The following is a 19949-nucleotide window of genomic DNA, read 5'->3' on the forward strand; positions in this document are numbered from 1 at the left end:
CGGTACAGCACAAAACATGAACAGATGATGTCCGATATAAGTACAAGGCACCCGAAGGTGCTGCTTCCACTGGGAGGAAAAAGAAAGCAAGAGACAAATGAACCAGGGATCTGCTCATATAGGCTCCGCCCACCAGCTCCAGGTGCTTCAGATTATTGGCCTGAAGCCGACATCAGAAAGCAGCTCAATAAATCAGGATGGAACAATGGGTTCCCCAGTCAATGTGGGCAAGGAAGTCAAGTTAAAGTTAATTTCTATGGCACATTTAAAGCAGTCTTGCAGGACTTGCGGACTGACTCACCTGAGTGCGGTTGTCCAACTGATCGAGTTTGGTTTGAATACTATGAATCGTCTCCTTAATCTCTGGCTGAGCTGCATCTGCCGGGTTTCTTCCTCCTGAAGAAGCTCCTCCACCTCTGAGACCCGGCCTGTTGGCCTCCTGCTGGAAGCGTTCGTTCATGGTTGACTGGAGAGTCTGCAGGTTCTTCGTCAGGCTCTGGATCTTTTCCTCCAGCTGCCTCATCTTCTCACTGTCCCGTTGACCTGAAAAGGAAGAAAGCAGCTCAACTGTTAAGTCAAATGTTAAGCTGTGAAGGACCAAGAGAGAAATAGAAAACTCTCTATGAGCATTTTAATGTTGTCGTGGAAAAATAATGTTAAAAAACTGGTCCCTTCCTGTTAATCATTCCACTGACTCAGGAGATGAGGAACAAATGTTTGACTTCAGTGTTTCACCTTTCAGTGAAAGGTTTAGTGTATATTTCAAACTTACATCCATACATTTTTTCCATACCAGCTTAATCCAACTCAGGGTTGCAGAAGGCTGTGAGGCAACGGTGCTCACCACCACACAATCATGTAGCCCTATTTCAAACTGCCCTAGGACTCATGTTTGTGAGCATCCAATGACCAAATATGAGGGTTCACTCACCACTTCCTGTCTGTCCGGGTCCAGTTCGGCCTCCCCGGTAACCCCCCGTGTCTTGTCCAAAGCTGGTGTCCCCGGTCTGTCCAGACTGAGGTCTGGTGATGGAGATCTGGGTTCCCGCTTCACTAATTGGACCATTGTTACAGTCCTCTCCGCTGTAACCTTGGCAACATTTCCAATCCATCTCTGTCACCATTTTATAGGCCACTTTGTAGCGTGGCCTCATGTAGGTCCGATAGCTGCAGAGACACCAGTACATCAGCGTCTGTTGTCTTAGATCCAGTTCATGAGTGAAAATGACACCAGGAGTATGTAATGTGATGTAATGTAATATGATGTAATATAACGTAATGTAACATAATGTAATGTAACGTGCTGTAACGTAATGTAACGTAACGTAATGTAACGTAATGTAATGTAATGTAACGCAATGTAACGTAATGTGATGTAACATGATGTAATGTGATGTAATATAACGTAATGTAACATAATGTAATATAACGTAATGTAATGTAGTATAATGTAACGTAATATAATGTAAAGTAAAGTAATATAATGTAATGTAATATAATGTAACATAATGTAATATAATGTAACGTAATGTAATGTATACTCACACCACTACTCGGCTGCACTGTCCACTCCCCCAGCTGCAAGGATGATAATCAGGCTTCACATAGGTTTCAACTCCATCCTCGACCACACAGCTCACAGTCTTTGTGACCACAAAAGCACACCAGTTCCTTTGTAACACACAAAGCTGTTATTAACACGTAAGTGATTAGTTGAATAAAACTCAAAAGTGCTTCGGTTGCTGGTGGACGAACACTCTTTAGTGCCTGAACAGAAGCAGACTAAATGAATCCATCTGTTTCCTAAATGCACAGGAGAGGGTGGTGTGTACATCTTTATATGCTTTTACAAGTTAAACTTTTATTAGCTGGATGATCCCGGGGTAGGTTTTCACTTTTCTGTGGCTCAGAGTGGGGATGTTACGCAACATTTTAAAGATGCACACTATAAAGTCTTCTTTCTGCACAGCTCATTTAAAACTATGGGAGAACAAATCAGCCACAACATTAAACTCACTAACAGGTGAGTAGAAAATCACAGTAATTCATTCATTTTTCTGACATTTATGTGGATGTTTACGATTAAGATCAGATTTATTGGTCATGCAAACACACCAAATTTGTCCTCCGCTTTTAACCCATCCAGGTTGGCACATGCACATGCACATGCACATGCATATAGAGATAGATGCCAACCTGGAGCGGTTGGCAGCTATTCACAGCGCCCGGGGAGCATGGGGGTACGGTGCCTTGCTCAAGGGCATCTCAGCCGTGACAAGGAGATGGAACTGACACCCCTCCAGCTGTCAGTTCCACCAATTGTTGAGTGGCGAGGGGATCGAACCTGCCAACCTTCCGGTTATTGGACGACCGACTCTAACCGCTGAGCCACACCCGCCTTCTTTGGTACGCGCCGCCTCCCAAAACACAGACCTGACTGAAATACCCCCCCCAAGGAGGACAAAACCCCCCCCCACAGCATAAAAATGCTGCAGGAACACGACAACAAGCTTGAGGCCATTAAAGCCCTCAGACCTCAGTATGATTAGGCGTCTTCATAAAGCACCAGAACCAGTCTGGTCCACAGAGGTCCACTGTGACCCTCCCCGCTGGACATCCTGGAGACAGACCTCAGCTGAGATGTTTCTCCCACATGTCAGCAGGGAACAACACCAATCAAAACAGCTGCTCTTAATATTTTATCTTATAATATTGCTCTTATAATATAACATAACGGCCCAACAGCGGTAGCATCTGGGGTGCTACACATTTTCTCTCTACGGTCTTCATTTCAAGCAGCCATTCCTGGAAAAAGATTATTACTATCATGATAAGACCAAGGATCTTAAGGAATCTTTAAGGGGGTTACTTTAAAAGACAACACTCTCTCATATCAAATATGTTACCAATAACCTTAAATTAACTCATCGTTAATTCCTGTCAGAAATGCTTCTGTTCAGGTAAGAAATAAGTTGAATCAGTTTGTATCGACACAGATATTTAATCTAATCCAATGTTGTTTCTAAAGCACATTTCAAACAACAGGGTTAAATCAAAGTGCTGTACAGTGAGTGAAATGCCTCATTTATAAGATTTATATATAAATATACACACACTCGCCAACATATGCATTTCATTTCACATACATAAAAAAACAAGTGTGTGTTTAAAAGAGATTTAAAAACAGGAAGACAGGAAGCCTACTTAGGAACACTACTTATTTCACAGTTTTGGAGCTGTGATCTGAGCTTCAGCCTCTGATTAGAGGACCTCAGGGACCCAGAAGGGACATGAGGCTGAACCAGGGGGACGATGCATCCTGTTGGTGCTTCTGATTACAGACGGGGGTGTGTGTCATGGGTTGCCAGTGTTATTTCAGCTTTATGGATGATCGAAAACATGTCGAGCTAATACACTGCTCACAGTGACCCTGAAACACCTGCAGAGGCTGAAGATATTTCAGATAAAACAAGGAGTGAACCAACTGTCAGAGTGATTTCTATCTGTTTCTTCTTTAAGTTATGAGTCAAACATCCTGCAGGTCATCTGACAGCTTGGTTCTTTATAGAAATGACACACTCATTGCTCATGTGTGGGTTATTGTGGATAAAATCTCCCAAAACTGTTAACTGAGGTTAAACTTAACCAAAGTGCAGACAACAGACTGGAGGTTAAACTAAACCAGAGTGCAGACAACAGACTGGAGGTTAAACTAAACCAGAGTGCAGACAACAGACGGGAGGTTAAACTAAACCAGAGTGCAGATAACAGATTGGAGGTTAAACGAAACCAAAGTGCAGACAACAGACTGGAGGTTAAACTAAACCAGAGTGCAGACAGACTGGAGGTTAAACTAAACCAGAGTGCAGACAACAGACTGGAGGTTAAACTAAACCAGAGTGCAGACAGCAGACTGGAGGTTAAACTAAACCAAAGTGCAGACAACAGACGGGAGGTTAAACTAAACCAGAGTGCAGACAGACTGGAGGTTAAACTAAACCAGAGTGCAGACAACAGACTGGAGGTTAAACTAAACCAGAGTGCAGACAGACTGGAGGTTAAACTAAACCAGAGTGCAGACAACAGACGGGAGGTTAAACTAAACCAGAGTGCAGACAGACTGGAGGTTAAACTAAACCAGAGTGCAAATAACAGATTGGAGGTTAAACTAAACCAGAGTGCAGACAGACTGGAGGTTAAACGAAACCAAAGTGCAGACAACAGACTGGAGGTTAAACTAAACCAAAGTGCAGACAGACTGGAGGTTAAACTAAACCAGAGTGCAAATAACAGATTGGAGGTTAAACTAAACCAGAGTGCAGACAGACTGGAGGTTAAACTAAACCAAAGTGCAGACAACAGACTGGAGGTTAAACTAAACCAGAGTGCAGACAGACTGGAGGTTAAACTAAACCAAAGTGCAGACAGACTGGAGGTTAAACTAAACCAAAGTGCAGACAGACTGGAGGTTAAACTAAACCAGAGTGCAGACAGACTGGAGGTTAAACTAAACCAGAGTGCAGACAACAGACGGGAGGTTAAACTAAACCAAAGTGCAGACAACAGACTGGAGGTTAAACTAAACCAGAGTGCAGACAACAGACGGGAGGTTAAACTAAACCAGAGTGCAGACAACAGACGGGAGGTTAAACTAAACCAGAGTGCAGAAAGACTGGAGGTTAAACTAAACCAAAGTGCAGACAGACTGGAGGTTAAACTAAACCAGAGTGCAGACAACAGACGGGAGGTTAAACTAAACCAGAGTGCAGACAACAGACTGGAGGTTAAACTAAACCAGAGTGCAGACAGACTGGAGGTTAAACTAAACCAGAGTGCAGACAACAGACTGGAGGTTAAACTAAACCAGAGTGCAGACAACAGACTGGAGGTTAAACTAAACCAGAGTGCAGACAACAGACTGGAGGTTAAACTAAACCAAAGTGCAGACAACAGACGGGAGGTTAAACTAAACCAGAGTGCAGACAACAGACTGGAGGTTAAACTAAACCAGAGTGCAGACAGACTGGAGGTTAAACTAAACCAGAGTGCAGACAACAGACTGGAGGTTAAACTAAACCAGAGTGCAGACAACAGACTGGAGGTTAAACTAAACCAGAGTGCAGACAACAGACGGGAGGTTAAACTAAACCAAATGTTTAAACAAAAACTGAAACTAAAAGTGCAGATAAGCTTGGAAACCATAAACTAAACAAAGCAAAAAAACTAAATAACAGAACACTTCAGACTGGGAGAAAACCAGCAAGGAGCTAGGAACATAACTATAGTAGTGCCCAAAGGATCTGACCAAGACTGAGGCAAAGAAGAAGAAACGACAAGACTGAGAATGCATTATATCCATATAAAACTAAAGCAGGAACAACAACTAAGGCAAATTATAAAAGAGAGATGAGAAACAAAAAGGAACATCAAGAACAGACGATACAGACAGAGAAAAAAATCCTAATTCCAACCCAGAACTCCAAAATACTGAGAATCAGTCAAATCAGAATCAAAGGAAATCTAACCCAAAGTCACAAAGTAAAATACAAAATAAAACCTAAAAAACAAAATAAAAGAGGAAAAAAAAACACAATCCCTGACACAAACAGTGGAAATGTGGAGCTGATGTCATCCGGTGACGTTGTTGTTGAGGTAATGAATGTCTGTGAATCCCATAGAAACAGTGACTCTTTGTGTGAAAAATTAAGGAAGATTTATTTCCTCTGGAATCCAGAACAACGTGACAAAATGTCTCAGTGAGCTGATAGATGACACACAGTTACATTTTTACGTTTTCTTTTCTCCTCTCAAATGAAAAAACTTCTGGAATTAAACAGAATCCAGAAGTCCAGAGTCAGAGTGAGTTTGGTGTGTTAAGCTGGGCATACACTGTGCGATTTTTGGCCCGATGTCTAAAAGATTTTCACTCGTGCGACTATTTTGGAGATCGAGCCGAGTTTTGGCTCAATCGTGCGTCTCGCATCGTGTAGTATACACGGGCTAACGACAAACGATTAAGCCCTCCCGACCACCTCCCGATCGATCGGATGAAAATCAAATTTGTTTGAAATCCTGGTCGCTCCTCGTGAGGCTCTCGCACAGCTGAAGCAGTTGCACGAGCCGATTGACCTCATCCTGTCACACTACGCATGCGCAAACATAGGCACGGAAGAGAAAATTGTCAACAGACAACAGAAGAAGAAAAAGACAACAGAACAGCATGGCAGCAACCGGCGACCGAGTCCGACGTGTCGTGCAGTGTGAGCAGCCAGATCACATCAGACCATCGGGTTGTACAGTGTGAGAACAGGAATCGTGAGCTGTGACGTTTTAACCCTTGCGATTCACTCGTACAGTATGAGCAGCAGCTGAATACCGCGATTGAAAAAAAATCGCACAGTGTATGCCCAGCTTTAGAGGTGAAGAGCATCTGGTTCCACCATCATGGAACCACCAACAGTTCAGACTGAGACCGCCTGGTTTGTAGGGAACCAGAACCAAAACCAGACGAGGTTCCTGAGAGGAACCCAGAGGTCCAGAAGGAGCCTCAGGATGAGTTTACCCAGCTGCTGCAGACCCAGAAGTCTCTCTGTAGGCAGCATTACCGGGTCTGATTCAGGGACCGGGTCTGATTCAGGATCTGATTCAGGCAGCATCAGGGACCGGAGGCCTCCACCCTCTGGAGATGTTAGTTCTCAGCCTGCTTAGGAAATCTCAGTTTAAGGACCTAAGCTACAGAACTGAACTCATTGGCACTGAGCACCACTAACCCTAACCCTGGACCTGGTTCTCCTGGACCCTAACCCTGGACCTGGTTCTCCTGGATCCTAGCCCTTACCCTGTGGCTCCTCCCTGTTTTCCTGGGACAATAAATAGTGTTTATCAGCAGCACTCAGACAGTCCCAGTGATTTCACTCCAGAGGAAATGACTCATGTGCATGTTTGCTAGCATGCGTCGGTGAGGCCACTGACCGCAGCCACACCTACAGTCACACATATTTGGCCTGGATTTGCCTTATTACTTACATGGTTGGGCTCAGATAATATATCAGCTTAGAGCTTTGCATCACATCACCTGAAGTAAAACATCAGCATCTCAGAATTTATGTGGATCTATTTTCTTGTGAGTTGGTGGATTTTATTGTTTATAAAGGACTTTTAAAATGGACCTAAACAGGTGGAGGCCACGCCCATTTTATAAGAATTAGTTACCACCCAGAACCCTGTCTCCTGCTCCACTTATCTAAAGTCAGCTGATCATTACAATGATTAAAATGGTGTTACATTTCTAAAACAGCCCCCTCCCCCATCATGGCAGCAGGAAACTCAGATCGTGTCGTTTGTTTTCTGTTGGAGGATATTTTTCTGCCAATGAAATAAATCAAAAAACACAAGAGGAGCAAATCCAGAAAACCTAAAAAAAAAAGACATTAGAACAAAAACTTTAACTGAACAAAAACATCAAAATATTAAATTTGTTTGATGTTATGAGCCAGGTATTCCTTTAACTCTCAGCAGTGATGATGGAATCGGTTCCATCCCACCATTCCCAAATGGGCCTCCAATCGTCGGAATTCCGGCACTTTTTTCCTCCCATTGTCAGAATGACAGTATGTTTTATTTTTTATAAACATCCCGCAATTCCAACAATTCCTTTAATAGCCTATTAAACCCTTTTTTTTAATTTTTATTATTTATTTATTTTTTAGAGGAACTCCACAACCTCACAAACCAACTATAATAAATTATTATCAAAATGCCCTGAAATTTCAAATATCTAAATACAGTGTTAATGTAAATGGAGCGAGTCTGAAAGATGTCAGAATAAGCAGAAACGCAGAGTCAGTGACCCATCAGCAGTCAGCTGGAGGAATCTTCTGCACGCTGGCCTCATTATGCAACATTAATAATTACATTAATATTTATAACATTACATTAATAATTACAGACATCAATGACAGCTTATTTTTACTGGTTTTAAATCAATAAGTGAACAGTGTTTGTCTGTTTGTCACTCCTTTTTGTGTAATAAACTATCTGAATATCATTAATAAGCGTTTTCAAATTCAAATGAATGGCTCCTGATCAGGCCTCTGCAAAGCTGATCATTTGAATCAGGTGTGCCGGAGGGAGGGAAACATGGAGAACATGCAGGGCAGTGGGTCTGTGTTCGAAACCGCCTACTACATACTATTCGATCAGACAGTATGCAGAGCGTTTACCCACAATGCATTTGGCTCCTGCCCGAGCCGAAATCAGCCGGCCTGAAGCTGATTTCTCTTAAGCTCTAAACTCTGTAAACTTTAGCAACATTTGAAACATTTTCAGGTGAGAAAGTAGTCGTTTAGATCCCCAACGTGTTGAAAACCTGAAAAAATACCAGCCGTTTACCATTTTGTTCACACAAATTCGGCGCTACTAAAGCTAGCCGCAGTGAGCTAACGCACTTCTGGTTGTTTTCACAAAATAAAATACCCGTTGCCTTTTATCATAGGGAAAGCCATTACCATACAATTGGTGCTTTTTTTTTTAAAACAGGAAGTGAACCTACCCTCGTTGTAGCTAGCTTGAAACTGCCGTTTTGACAGGAAATGACGATCGGCGACGTCACGTTACATTGCATCTTGGGTAGTTTGAGTAGGAGTAGTAACCTCATGATGCATACCCAACATTTCAGAGAATCTAGTATGCATCCGGAAACTTAAAAAAAGTTAAAGTTAGTAGGAGTAGTGGGAGAAGTAGGGGGTTTCGAACACAGCCTGGGCCCCGAGGACCGGAATTTAGAAACAGTGCCTTACAGAAAGGACATCATTTACACCTTTATGCTGTTTGAACTCTGCCATAAAGATCTTTGTCTATTTTGACGTCTGAATGTCCAACACCAGATCAAAGCGGAAGAACCAACAACAGCAACAACACAGACCAAAGCTCTGATGGTTCCACTTATTTCTAATAGAGAGGAACCCTGAGGTCCAGAAGGAGCCTGTACGACTGAATTTAAACAGCTGCTGCAGACTCAGTCACTCTGGAGGCAGCATCAGGGCCTGGGTCAGATTCTGAAAACATGATTTTAATAGTAACTCGATCTACGATGCACGCGTTGGTTTACTTTAACTGCAGCTTCTTTGGTGGGCAGACATGATATTTAACATATTTCAGCTGCAAATCTACTTGAATTCAACATGGAATAATTATCAAAAATGCTTATTTTTAGTGAGGAGCTGGTGGTGTGGGATGAACTGAATACCAGATTAAAGTGCCTGATGTTGGAAGACAGCCATGGACGTTGGAAACCACAGAGTGTGTGACGACATGTAGAGTCAACGAGCCATGAAATTCAAGTTGGGTCGACTATTTTCTCGTTTGAATAGATCTATGAAAAAGATGCCATTGAATTAACATGGAGTTGTGGTTCAATGTGATGATTAAAATACATTAGATGTTAACATCGATCTAAAATGTGAATTATGTGCTTTAAATTATGTTCCAATCTCAGGCAACAGCTCTCAGCTCTCTGAGATTAAAATGTTGTTTCAGTCTGACTGTTTGGGACCCTAACTCTCACCCTGTTTGGGACCCTCACCCTCTCCCTGTTTGGGACCTCACCCTCACCCTCTCCCCGTTTGGGACACTCACCCTCTCCCCGTTTGGGACACTCACCCTCACCCTGTTTGGGACTCTCACCCTCTCCCTGTTTGGGAAACTCACCCTCTCCCCGTTTGGGACACTCACCCTCACCCTGTTTGGGACACTAACCCTCACCCTGTTTGGGACACTCACCCTCACCCTGTTTGGGAAACTCACCCTCTCCCCGTTTGGGACACTCACCCTCTCCCTGTTTGGGACACTCACCCTCACCCTGTTTGGGACACTAACCCTCACCCCGTTTGGGACACTAACCCTCACCCCGTTTGGGACACTCACCCTCACCCTGTTTGGGACACTAACCCTCTCCCTGTTTGGGACTCTCACCCTCTCCCTGTTTGGGAAACTCACCCTCTCCCCGTTTGGGACACTCACCCTCACCCTGTTTGGGACACTAACCCTCTCCCCGTTTGGGACACTCACCCTCACCCTGTTTGGGACACTAACCCTCTCCCCGTTTGGGACACTCACCCTCTCCCCGTTTGGGACACTCACCCTCACCCCGTTTGGGACACTAACCCTCTCCCTGTTTGGGACTCTCACCCTCTCCCTGTTTGGGAAACTAACCCTCACCCTGTTTGGGACTCTCACCCTCTCCCTGTTTGGGAAACTAACCCTCACCCTGTTTGGGACTCTCACCCTCTCCCTGTTTGGGAAACTAACCCTCACCCTGTTTGGGACACTCACCCTCTCCCTGTTTGGGAAACTAACCCTCACCTTGTTTGGGAAACTAACCCTCACCCTGTTTGGGACTCTCACCCTCTCCCCGTTTGGGACACTCAGCATTACATTACATCACATTACGGTCATTTTGCAGACGCTTTTAACCAAAGCGACTTACAATAAGTGCGTTCAACATCGGTAGGCAAAAGAACTTCAGGTCACAAGAAATCATAAGTGCATTTCCTTCCAAAACCAAACAGCTAAGAGAAAAACTAGTGCGAGAGTAAGTGCGATAAGTCAGGTACCTAGACAGATGGGAAGACAATTTAGAAAACAAAGACAATTTAGGATTCAATATAAACACAAGAAACTTGTGCTAAAGAAAATAAAAAATTTAAAGAAAATAAAGGACCAGACTCAGTGAATAATTCCCTACACTCCCTATTATATAGATCAGTGAGCAGTGCTGACCAACATATCATTGGGGTCATCAGGTGGGAATCTCCTTCCCTCAGTGTTTCGTCTAGTTGGGCCCACGACACCTCCAGGAGGCTAGACAATGACCACTGGCGTCCCAGAGTCACCCCCTAATGCCAGCCAACACTGCCCCTCACACCACAACCACCATAATCTACCTCAGCCTCTCACCAACTGCACACCAGTCACAGCGGGGTGGGGATGCAAACCCTGGTTCGGGTAGGGGAAGAAATAAAAGAGGTAAGAAAAACAGGAATGGGATGCACACCCTGGTTCGGGTAGGGGCTAATGAAAATATAGAGGGTGCTAGTGGTGGAGGAAACAATAAGCGCGTAAGGAACTAGGACAGAGCAGGTGATCTCCTAAGAGGGCGGATCTGGGTAGTTTTTCCTGAAGAGGTGGGTTTTCAGCCTGCGGCGAAAGATGGGCAGCTACTCAGCTGTCCTGATATCAGTCGGGAGATCGTTCCACCATCGGGGTGCCAGAACAGAGAAAAGCCGTGACCGTGTCGATCGTGCGCAGGGACCCCTGAGTGACGGGGTAGCCAGGCCTCAGCCTCTCCCTGTTTGGGAGACTAACCCTCACCCTGTTTGGGACCCTAACCCTCACCCTGTTTGGGACACTAACCCAAACCCTGTTTGGGACACTAACCCAAACCCTGTTTGGGACCCTCACTCTGTTTGGGACTGTCACCCTCATCCTGTTTGGGACACTAACCCTCACCCTGTTTGGGACCCTAACCCTCTCCCTGTTTGGGACCCTAACCCTCACCCTGTTTGGGACCATAACTCTCACCCTGTTTGGGACTCTCACCCTGTTTGGGACACTCACTCTGTTTGGGATCCTAACCCTCTCCCTGTTTGGGACCCTAACCCTCTCCCTGTTTTTGACCCTAACCCTCTCCCTGTTTTTGACCCTAACCCTCTCCCTGTTTGGGACTCTCACCCTCACTCTGTTTGGGACTGTCACCCTCATCCTGTTTGGGACACTAACCCTCACCCTGTTTGGGACTTTAACCCTCACCCTGTTTGGGACCCTAACCCTCACCCTGTTTGGGACCATAACTCTCACCCTGTTTGGGACTCTCACCCTGTTTGGGACACTCACTCTGTTTGGGATCCTAACCCTCTCCCTGTTTGGGACCCTAACCCTCTCCCTGTTTTTGACTCTCACCCTCTCCCTGTTTGGGACTCTCACCCTCTCCCTGTTTGGGACTCTCACCCTCTCCCGGTTTGGGACCCTAACCCTCTCCCTGTTTGGGACTCTAACCCTCACCCTGTTTGGGACTCTCACCCTCTCCCTGTTTTGGACCCTAACCCTCACCCTGTTTGGGACCCTAACCCTCACCCTGTTTGGGACTCTAACCCTCACCCTGTTTGGGACTCTAACCCTCACCCTGTTTAGGACCCTAACCCTCACCCTGTTTGGGACTCTCACCCTGTTTGGGACCCTAACCCTCACCCTGTTTGGGACTCTCACCCTGTTTGGGACCCTAGCCCTCACCCTGTTTGGGACCCTAACCCTCACCCTGTTTGAGACTCTCACCCTGTTTGGGACTCTCACCCTGTTTGGGACCCTAACCCTCTCCCTGTTTGGGACTCTAACCCTCTCCCTGTTTGGGACTCTCACCTTGTTTGGGACCATAACTCTCACCCTGTTTGGGACCCCAACTCTCATCCTGTTTGGGACACTCACCCTCACCCTGTTTGGGACCCTCACCCTTGCCCTGTTTGGGACCCTCACCCTTGCCCTGTTTGGGACTCTAACCCTCTCCCTGTTTGGGACTCTCACCCTCTCCCTGTTTGGGACCCTAACCCTCACCCTGTTTGGGACCCTAACCCTCTCCCTGTTTGGGACTCTCACCCTGTTTGGGACCCTAACCCTCTCCCTGTTTGGGACTCTCACCCTGTTTGGGACCCTAACCCTCACCCTGTTTGGGACTCTCACCCTGTTTGGGACCCTAACTCTCATCCTGTTTGGGACCCTAACTCTCACCCTGTTTGGGACCCTAACTCTCATCCTGTTTGGGACCCTCACCCTGTTTGGGACTCTCACCCTCACCCTGTTTGGGACCCTAACTCTGACCCTGTTTGGAACCTTCACCCTGTTTGGGACCCTAGCCCTCACCCTGTTTGGGACCCTAACCCTCACCCTGTTTGGGACTCTAGCCCTCACCCTGTTTGGGACTCTCACCCTATTTGGGACCCTAACCCTCACCCTGTTTGGGACTCTCACCCTCTCCCTGTTTTGGACCCTAACCCTCACCCTGTTTGGGACCCTAACCCTCACCCTGTTTGGGACTCTAACCCTCACCCTGTTTGGGACTCTAACCCTCACCCTGTTTAGGACCCTAACCCTCACCCTGTTTGGGACTCTCACCCTGTTTGGGACCCTAACCCTCACCCTGTTTGGGACTCTCACCCTGTTTGGGACCCTAGCCCTCACCCTGTTTGGGACCCTAACCCTCACCCTGTTTGAGACTCTCACCCTGTTTGGGACTCTCACCCTGTTTGGGACCCTAACCCTCTCCCTGTTTGGGACTCTAACCCTCTCCCTGTTTGGGACTCTCACCTTGTTTGGGACCATAACTCTCACCCTGTTTGGGACCCCAACTCTCATCCTGTTTGGGACACTCACCCTCACCCTGTTTGGGACCCTCACCCTCTTTCTGTTTGGGACCCTCACCCTTGCCCTGTTTGGGACCCTCACCCTTGCCCTGTTTGGGACTCTAACCCTCTCCCTGTTTGGGACTCTCACCCTCTCCCTGTTTGGGACCCTAACCCTCACCCTGTTTGGGACCCTAACCCTCTCCCTGTTTGGGACTCTCACCCTGTTTGGGACCCTAACCCTCTCCCTGTTTGGGACTCTCACCCTGTTTGGGACCCTAACCCTCACCCTGTTTGGGACTCTCACCCTGTTTGGGACCCTAACTCTCATCCTGTTTGGGACCCTAACTCTCACCCTGTTTGGGACCCTAACTCTCATCCTGTTTGGGACCCTCACCCTGTTTGGGACTCTCACCCTCACCCTGTTTGGGACCCTAACTCTGACCCTGTTTGGAACCTTCACCCTGTTTGGGACCCTAGCCCTCACCCTGTTTGGGACCCTAACCCTCACCCTGTTTGGGACTCTAGCCCTCACCCTGTTTGGGACTCTCACCCTATTTGGGACCCTAACCCTCACCCTGTTTGGGACTCTAGCCCTCACCCTGTTTGGGACTCTCACCCTATTTGGGACCCTAACCCTCACCCTGTTTGGGACTCTAGCCCTCACCCTGTTTGGGACTCTAACCCTCTCCCTGTTTGGGACTCTCACCCTGTTTGGGACCCTAACCCTCACCCTGTTTGGGACTCTAGCCCTCACCCTGTTTGGGACTCTCACCCTATTTGGGACCCTAACCCTCACCCTGTTTGGGACCCTAACCCTCACCCTGTTTGGGACTCTAGCCCTCACCCTGTTTGGGACTCTAACCCTCTCCCTGTTTGGGACTCTCACCCTGTTTGGGACCCTAGCCCTCTCCCTGTTTGGGACTCTCACCCTGTTTGGGACCCTAACCCTCACCCTGTTTGGGACCCTAACCCTCACCCTGTTTGGGACTCTAGCCCTCACCCTGTTTGGGACCCTAACCCTCTCCCTGTTTGGGACTCTCACCCTGTTTGGGACCCTAGCCCTCTCCCTGTTTGGGACCCTAACCCTCTCCCTGTTTGGGACCCTAACCCTCTCCCTGTTTGGGACTCTCACCCTGTTTGGGACCCTAACCCTCACCCTGTTTGGGACTCTCACCCTGTTTGGGACCCTAACCCTCTCCCTGTTTGGGACCCTAACTCTGTTTGGGACTCTCACCCTGTTTGGGACCCTAACCCTCACCCTGTTTGGGACCCTCACCCTGTTTGGGACTCTCACCCTGTTTGGGACCCTCACCCTGTTTGGGACCCTAACTCTCATCCTGTTTGGGACCATAACTCTCACCCTGTTTGGGACCCTCACCCTGTTTGGGACCATAACTCTCACCCTGTTTGGGACCCTCACCCTGTTTGGGACCCTAACTCTCATCCTGTTTGGGACCCTCACCCTGTTTGGGACTCTCACCCTGTTTGGGACCCTAACTCTCATCCTGTTTGGGACCCTCACCCTGTTTGGGACCCTCACCCTGTTTGGGACCCTAACTCTCATCCTGTTTGGGACCCTCACCCTGTTTGGGACTCTCACCCTCACCCTGTTTGGAACCTTCACCCTGTTTGGGACCCTTACCCTGTTTGGGACCCTCACCCTGTTTGGGATCCCAACTCTCACCCTGTTTGGGACCCCAACTCTCACCCTGTTTGGGACTCTCACCCTGTTTGGGACCCTAACTCTCACCCTGTTTGGGACCCTCACCCTGTTTGGGGCCCTCACCCTCTTTGGGACCCTCACTCTCGCCCTGTTTGGGACCCTAACTCTCACCCTGTTTGGGACCCTAACTCTGTTTGGGACCCTAACCCTCGCCCTGTTTTGGGACTCTAACCCTCACCCTGTTTTGGACTCTCACCCTGTTTGGGACCCTAACTCTCACCCTGTTTGGGACCCTAACTCTGTTTGGGACCCTCACCCTGTTTGGGGCCCTCACCCTCTTTGGGACCCTCACTCTCGCCCTGTTTGGGACCCTAACTCTCACCCTGTTTGGGACCCTAACTCTGTTTGGGACCCTAACCCTCGCCCTGTTTTGGACCCTCGCCCTGTTTGGGACTCTAACCCTCACCCTGTTTTGGACCCTAACCCTCTCCCTGTTTTGGACCCTCGCCCTGTTTGGGACTCTAACCCTCACCCTGTTTTGGACCCTAACCCTCTCCCTGTTTTGGACCCTCGCCCTGTTTGGGACCCTAACTCTCACCCTGTTTGGGACCCTAACTCTGTTTGGGACCATCACTCTCTCCCTGTTTGGGACCCTAACCCTCACCCTGTTTTGGACCCTAACCCTCACCCTGTTTTGGACCCTAACCCTCTCCCTGTTTGGGACCCTAACCCTCACCCTGTTTTGGACCCTAACCCTCTCCCTGTTTGGGACTCTAACCCTCTCCCTGTTTTGGACCCTAACCCTCTCCCTGTTTTGGACCCTAACCCTCTCCCTGTTTTGGAACTCTAACCCTCTCCCTGTTTTGGACCCTCACCCATTTTGGGACACTAACCCTCTCCCTGTTTTGGACCCCAGCCCTCACCCTGTTTGGGACCCTCACCCATTTTGGGACACTAACCCTCTCCCTGTTTTGGACCCCAGCCCTCACCCTGTTTGGGACCCTCACCCATTTTGGGACTCTAACCCTCTCCCTGTTTTGGACCCTAACCCTCTCCCTGTTTTGGACCCTAACCCTCTCCCTGTTTTGGGACTCTAACCCTCTCCCTGTTTTGGACCCTAACCCTCTCCCTGTTTTGGGACTCTAACCCTCTCCCTGTTTTGGACCCTCACCCATTTTGGGACTCTAACCCTCTCCCTGTTTTGGACTCTAACCCTCACCCTGTTTGGGACACTAACCCTCTCCCTGTTTTGGGACTCTAACCCTCTCCCTGTTTTGGACACTAACCCTCTCCCTGTTTTGGGACTCTAACCCTCTCCCTGTTTTGGACTCTAACCCTCTCCCTGTTTTGGACTCTAACCCTCACCCTGTTTTGGACCATCACCCTCACCCTGTTTGGGACACTAACCCTCTCCCTGTTTGGGACACTAACCCTCTCCCTGTTTGGGACTCTAACCCTCTCCCTGTTTTGGGACTCTAACCCTCTCCCTGTTTTGGAACTCTAACCCTCTCCCTGTTTTGGGACTCTAACCCTCACCCTGTTTGGGACCCTCACCCTGTTTGGGACTCTAACCCTCTCCCTGTTTTGGGACTCTAACCCTCACCCTGTTTGGGACTCTAACCCTCTCCCTGTTTTGGACACTAACCCTCACCCTGTTTGGGACCCTCACCCTGTTTGGGACTCTCACCCTCTCCCTGTTTGGGACTCGAACCCTCTCCCTGTTTTGGGACTCTAACCCTCTCCCTGTTTGGGACTCTAACCCTCTCCCTGTTTTGGACACTAACCCTCACCCTGTTTGGGACTCTCACCCTCTCCCTGTTTGGGACTCGAACCCTCTCCCTGTTTTGGACCCTAACCCTCTCCCTGTTTTGGACCCTAACCCTCTCCCTGTTTTGGAACTCTAACCCTCTCCCTGTTTTGGACCCTCACCCATTTTGGGACACTAACCCTCTCCCTGTTTTGGACCCCAGCCCTCACCCTGTTTGGGACCCTCACCCATTTTGGGACACTAACCCTCTCCCTGTTTTGGACCCCAGCCCTCACCCTGTTTGGGACCCTCACCCATTTTGGGACTCTAACCCTCTCCCTGTTTTGGACCCTAACCCTCTCCCTGTTTTGGACCCTAACCCTCTCCCTGTTTTGGGACTCTAACCCTCTCCCTGTTTTGGACCCTAACCCTCTCCCTGTTTTGGGACTCTAACCCTCTCCCTGTTTTGGACCCTCACCCATTTTGGGACTCTAACCCTCTCCCTGTTTTGGACTCTAACCCTCACCCTGTTTGGGACACTAACCCTCTCCCTGTTTGGGACTCTAACCCTCTCCCTGTTTTGGACACTAACCCTCACCCTGTTTGGGACCCTCACCCTGTTTGGGACTCTCACCCTCTCCCTGTTTGGGACTCGAACCCTCTCCCTGTTTTGGGACTCTAACCCTCTCCCTGTTTGGGACTCTAACCCTCTCCCTGTTTTGGACACTAACCCTCACCCTGTTTGGGACTCGAACCCTCTCCCTGTTTGGGACTCGAACCCTCTCCCTGTTTTGGGACTCTAACCCTCTCCCTGTTTGGGACTCTAACCCTCTCCCTGTTTTGGACTCTAACCCTCTCCCTGTTTTGGACTCTAACCCTCACCCTGTTTGGGACCATCACCCTCACCCTGTTTGGGACTCTAACCCTCTCCCTGTTTTGGACACTAACCCTCTCCCTGTTTGGGACACTAACCCTCTCCCTGTTTGGGACTCTAACCCTCTCCCTGTTTTGGGACTCTAACCCTCTCCCTGTTTTGGAACTCTAACCCTCTCCCTGTTTTGGGACTCTAACCCTCACCCTGTTTGGGACCCTCACCCTGTTTGGGACTCTAACCCTCTCCCTGTTTTGGGACTCTAACCCTCACCCTGTTTGGGACTCTAACCCTCTCCCTGTTTTGGGACTCTAACCCTCACCCTGTTTGGGACTCTAACCCTCTCCCTGTTTTGGACACTAACCCTCACCCTGTTTGGGACCCTCACCCTGTTTGGGACTCTCACCCTCTCCCTGTTTGGGACTCGAACCCTCTCCCTGTTTTGGGACTCTAACCCTCTCCCTGTTTGGGACTCTAACCCTCTCCCTGTTTTGGACACTAACCCTCACCCTGTTTGGGACTCTCACCCTCTCCCTGTTTGGGACTCGAACCCTCTCCCTGTTTTGGGACTCTAACCCTCTCCCTGTTTGGGACTCGAACCCTCTCCCTGTTTTGGGACTCTAACCCTCTCCCTGTTTTGGACACTAACCGTCTCCCTGTTTTGGGACTCTAACCCTCTCCCTGTTTTGGACCCCAGCCCTCACCCTGTTTGGGACCCTCACCCTGTTTGGGACTCTAACCCTGTTTGGGACCCTCACCCTGTTTGGGACTCTAACAGCAGATTTGTCACCTTCAGAAACACTTTGAATGTTTTTTGTCTCTTTTTGTTCAGCATCTGGTTTTACTGGTTTGTTGTCGTTGTGCAATAATAAATGCAGAGAACCAAACTTCAGCTTCTGGAACTGATTCTGTGGCTTTAAATCTTAATAATGAAGGAGACAAAGAATACAAGCAGTGACCCAAACCAACTGATGCTGAATATGGTCACCATATTTCAGACTGACCCACAGAAGTTCCTGAGAAAAAACCCGAACCTTAACACCATCTGACAGAAAGAGCCCCCAGAGTCCAGCACCCAAACACAGGATCTGCAACGTGGACCGGAACCAGTAAGACCGCAGAAATCCGGTCCACATCCCGCCAGGTCAGAACCACATCCCGCCGGGTCAGAACCTTATTTAGACCCATCAACAAAATGCATCTGTGGCTGATCAATGTGTTTACGTCTGCTGCACGTGCACATGAATCCAACATGCACGTATTCGTGCCCGCTGTGTCTAAACTCGGTGAGCCCCCCCCCTCATTATCATCCTCATCCTTTCCGTGCACGTGTCGTTTTACCTGTGTCTGCTGGCAGCGCGGGCCCCCTGCGCGTGCGTGTGTCCGCCAGCATACAGACTGTAGGAGGGTCGCAGCGGGAACGTGCTCTTGGCGTGTCCGCAGGTCCAGAGGACGAGCAGCAGCAGCGGGAGCGCGGCCATCCCGATCAATAGAGGATCGATCAGAAATATCAATTTTCAGTCAGAACACGATCAGCTGGCGGAAATCCGTCTCCATGGAGACAACAGAAAAGTTTCCACACAGTCCGTCCCGTCCTACCGTCCCATGATCCGGTTCCGATCCAAACGGACTCCTCCGCGTTCCCCCCGGTCCCGGTCCACCGCCTTCAGGCCGCCTTTAGTCCCGCTCCGGTCCGGTTCGGTGCGGGCCCGGTTGGTCCATTCCAGCTGGTCTAAAACAAAGAGAAGAAAAAGTTGCGACAGACTGAACCGAGACCAGCTGCTCCTCCTCTTCATCACCGCCCCGCAGAACTGTCCCCGCCCCCCCCGGAGGAGAAACCGGAGCCACCTGAACCCGCCCGGCTCACAGAGGGATACAGGCTCCTAACAGGAGTCCAGTCCGCTGGTTCCGACTCTCAGCAATAAAGATGAAGAACTTTCTCCAAATGTTTAGTTCAGATTTACTTAAAGGCAGAAGAAGGTAAACAACAACATTTCTCTGATGTCCTGTTCTTAAATGTGTGAAAAAGTGGAAACAGAGCTCCGAAAAACAGCTGCAGGCAGGATGCTGGTGGTTGGGTTAGAGATACAGCAGGTTACCATGGAGATACAGCAGGTTAGATCATATTTCTAGCTCTGGTTCAGCTCTGAGTTTAACATTCATGCAGAAGCTAAAATAAGCCACATTATTCATGAAACTATGGGGTCCCTTCATAAGGGTGGTGCGAGATGGTTGATTGGTGGGGAAATGTTGATGAATCTTTATGTGGATGGC

The 19949-nt window shown here is 48.6% G+C and overlaps 1 protein-coding gene across 1 annotated transcript in view; it reads right to left on the bottom strand.

The window, feature by feature from the left end:
- LOC142382780 (EMILIN-1-A-like) overlaps positions 1-19481 on the bottom strand; it is a 40167-nt gene extending 20686 nt beyond the window's left edge. The window contains exons 1-4 of the mRNA XM_075468903.1: positions 19017-19481; positions 1546-1671; positions 932-1167; positions 302-543 (exon numbers count right to left, since the gene is read on the bottom strand). Of these exons, the coding sequence (XP_075325018.1) occupies positions 302-543; positions 932-1167; positions 1546-1671; positions 19017-19156 (744 nt within the window). The 5' untranslated portion in view covers positions 19157-19481. The remainder of the gene's footprint in view (positions 1-301; positions 544-931; positions 1168-1545; positions 1672-19016) is intronic.
- Between the last annotated feature and the right edge of the window lie 468 nt (positions 19482-19949).

This window comes from Odontesthes bonariensis, chromosome 1, assembly GCF_027942865.1.
Source record: "Odontesthes bonariensis isolate fOdoBon6 chromosome 1, fOdoBon6.hap1, whole genome shotgun sequence".
NCBI classification, from domain to species: Eukaryota; Metazoa; Chordata; class Actinopteri; order Atheriniformes; family Atherinopsidae; genus Odontesthes; species Odontesthes bonariensis.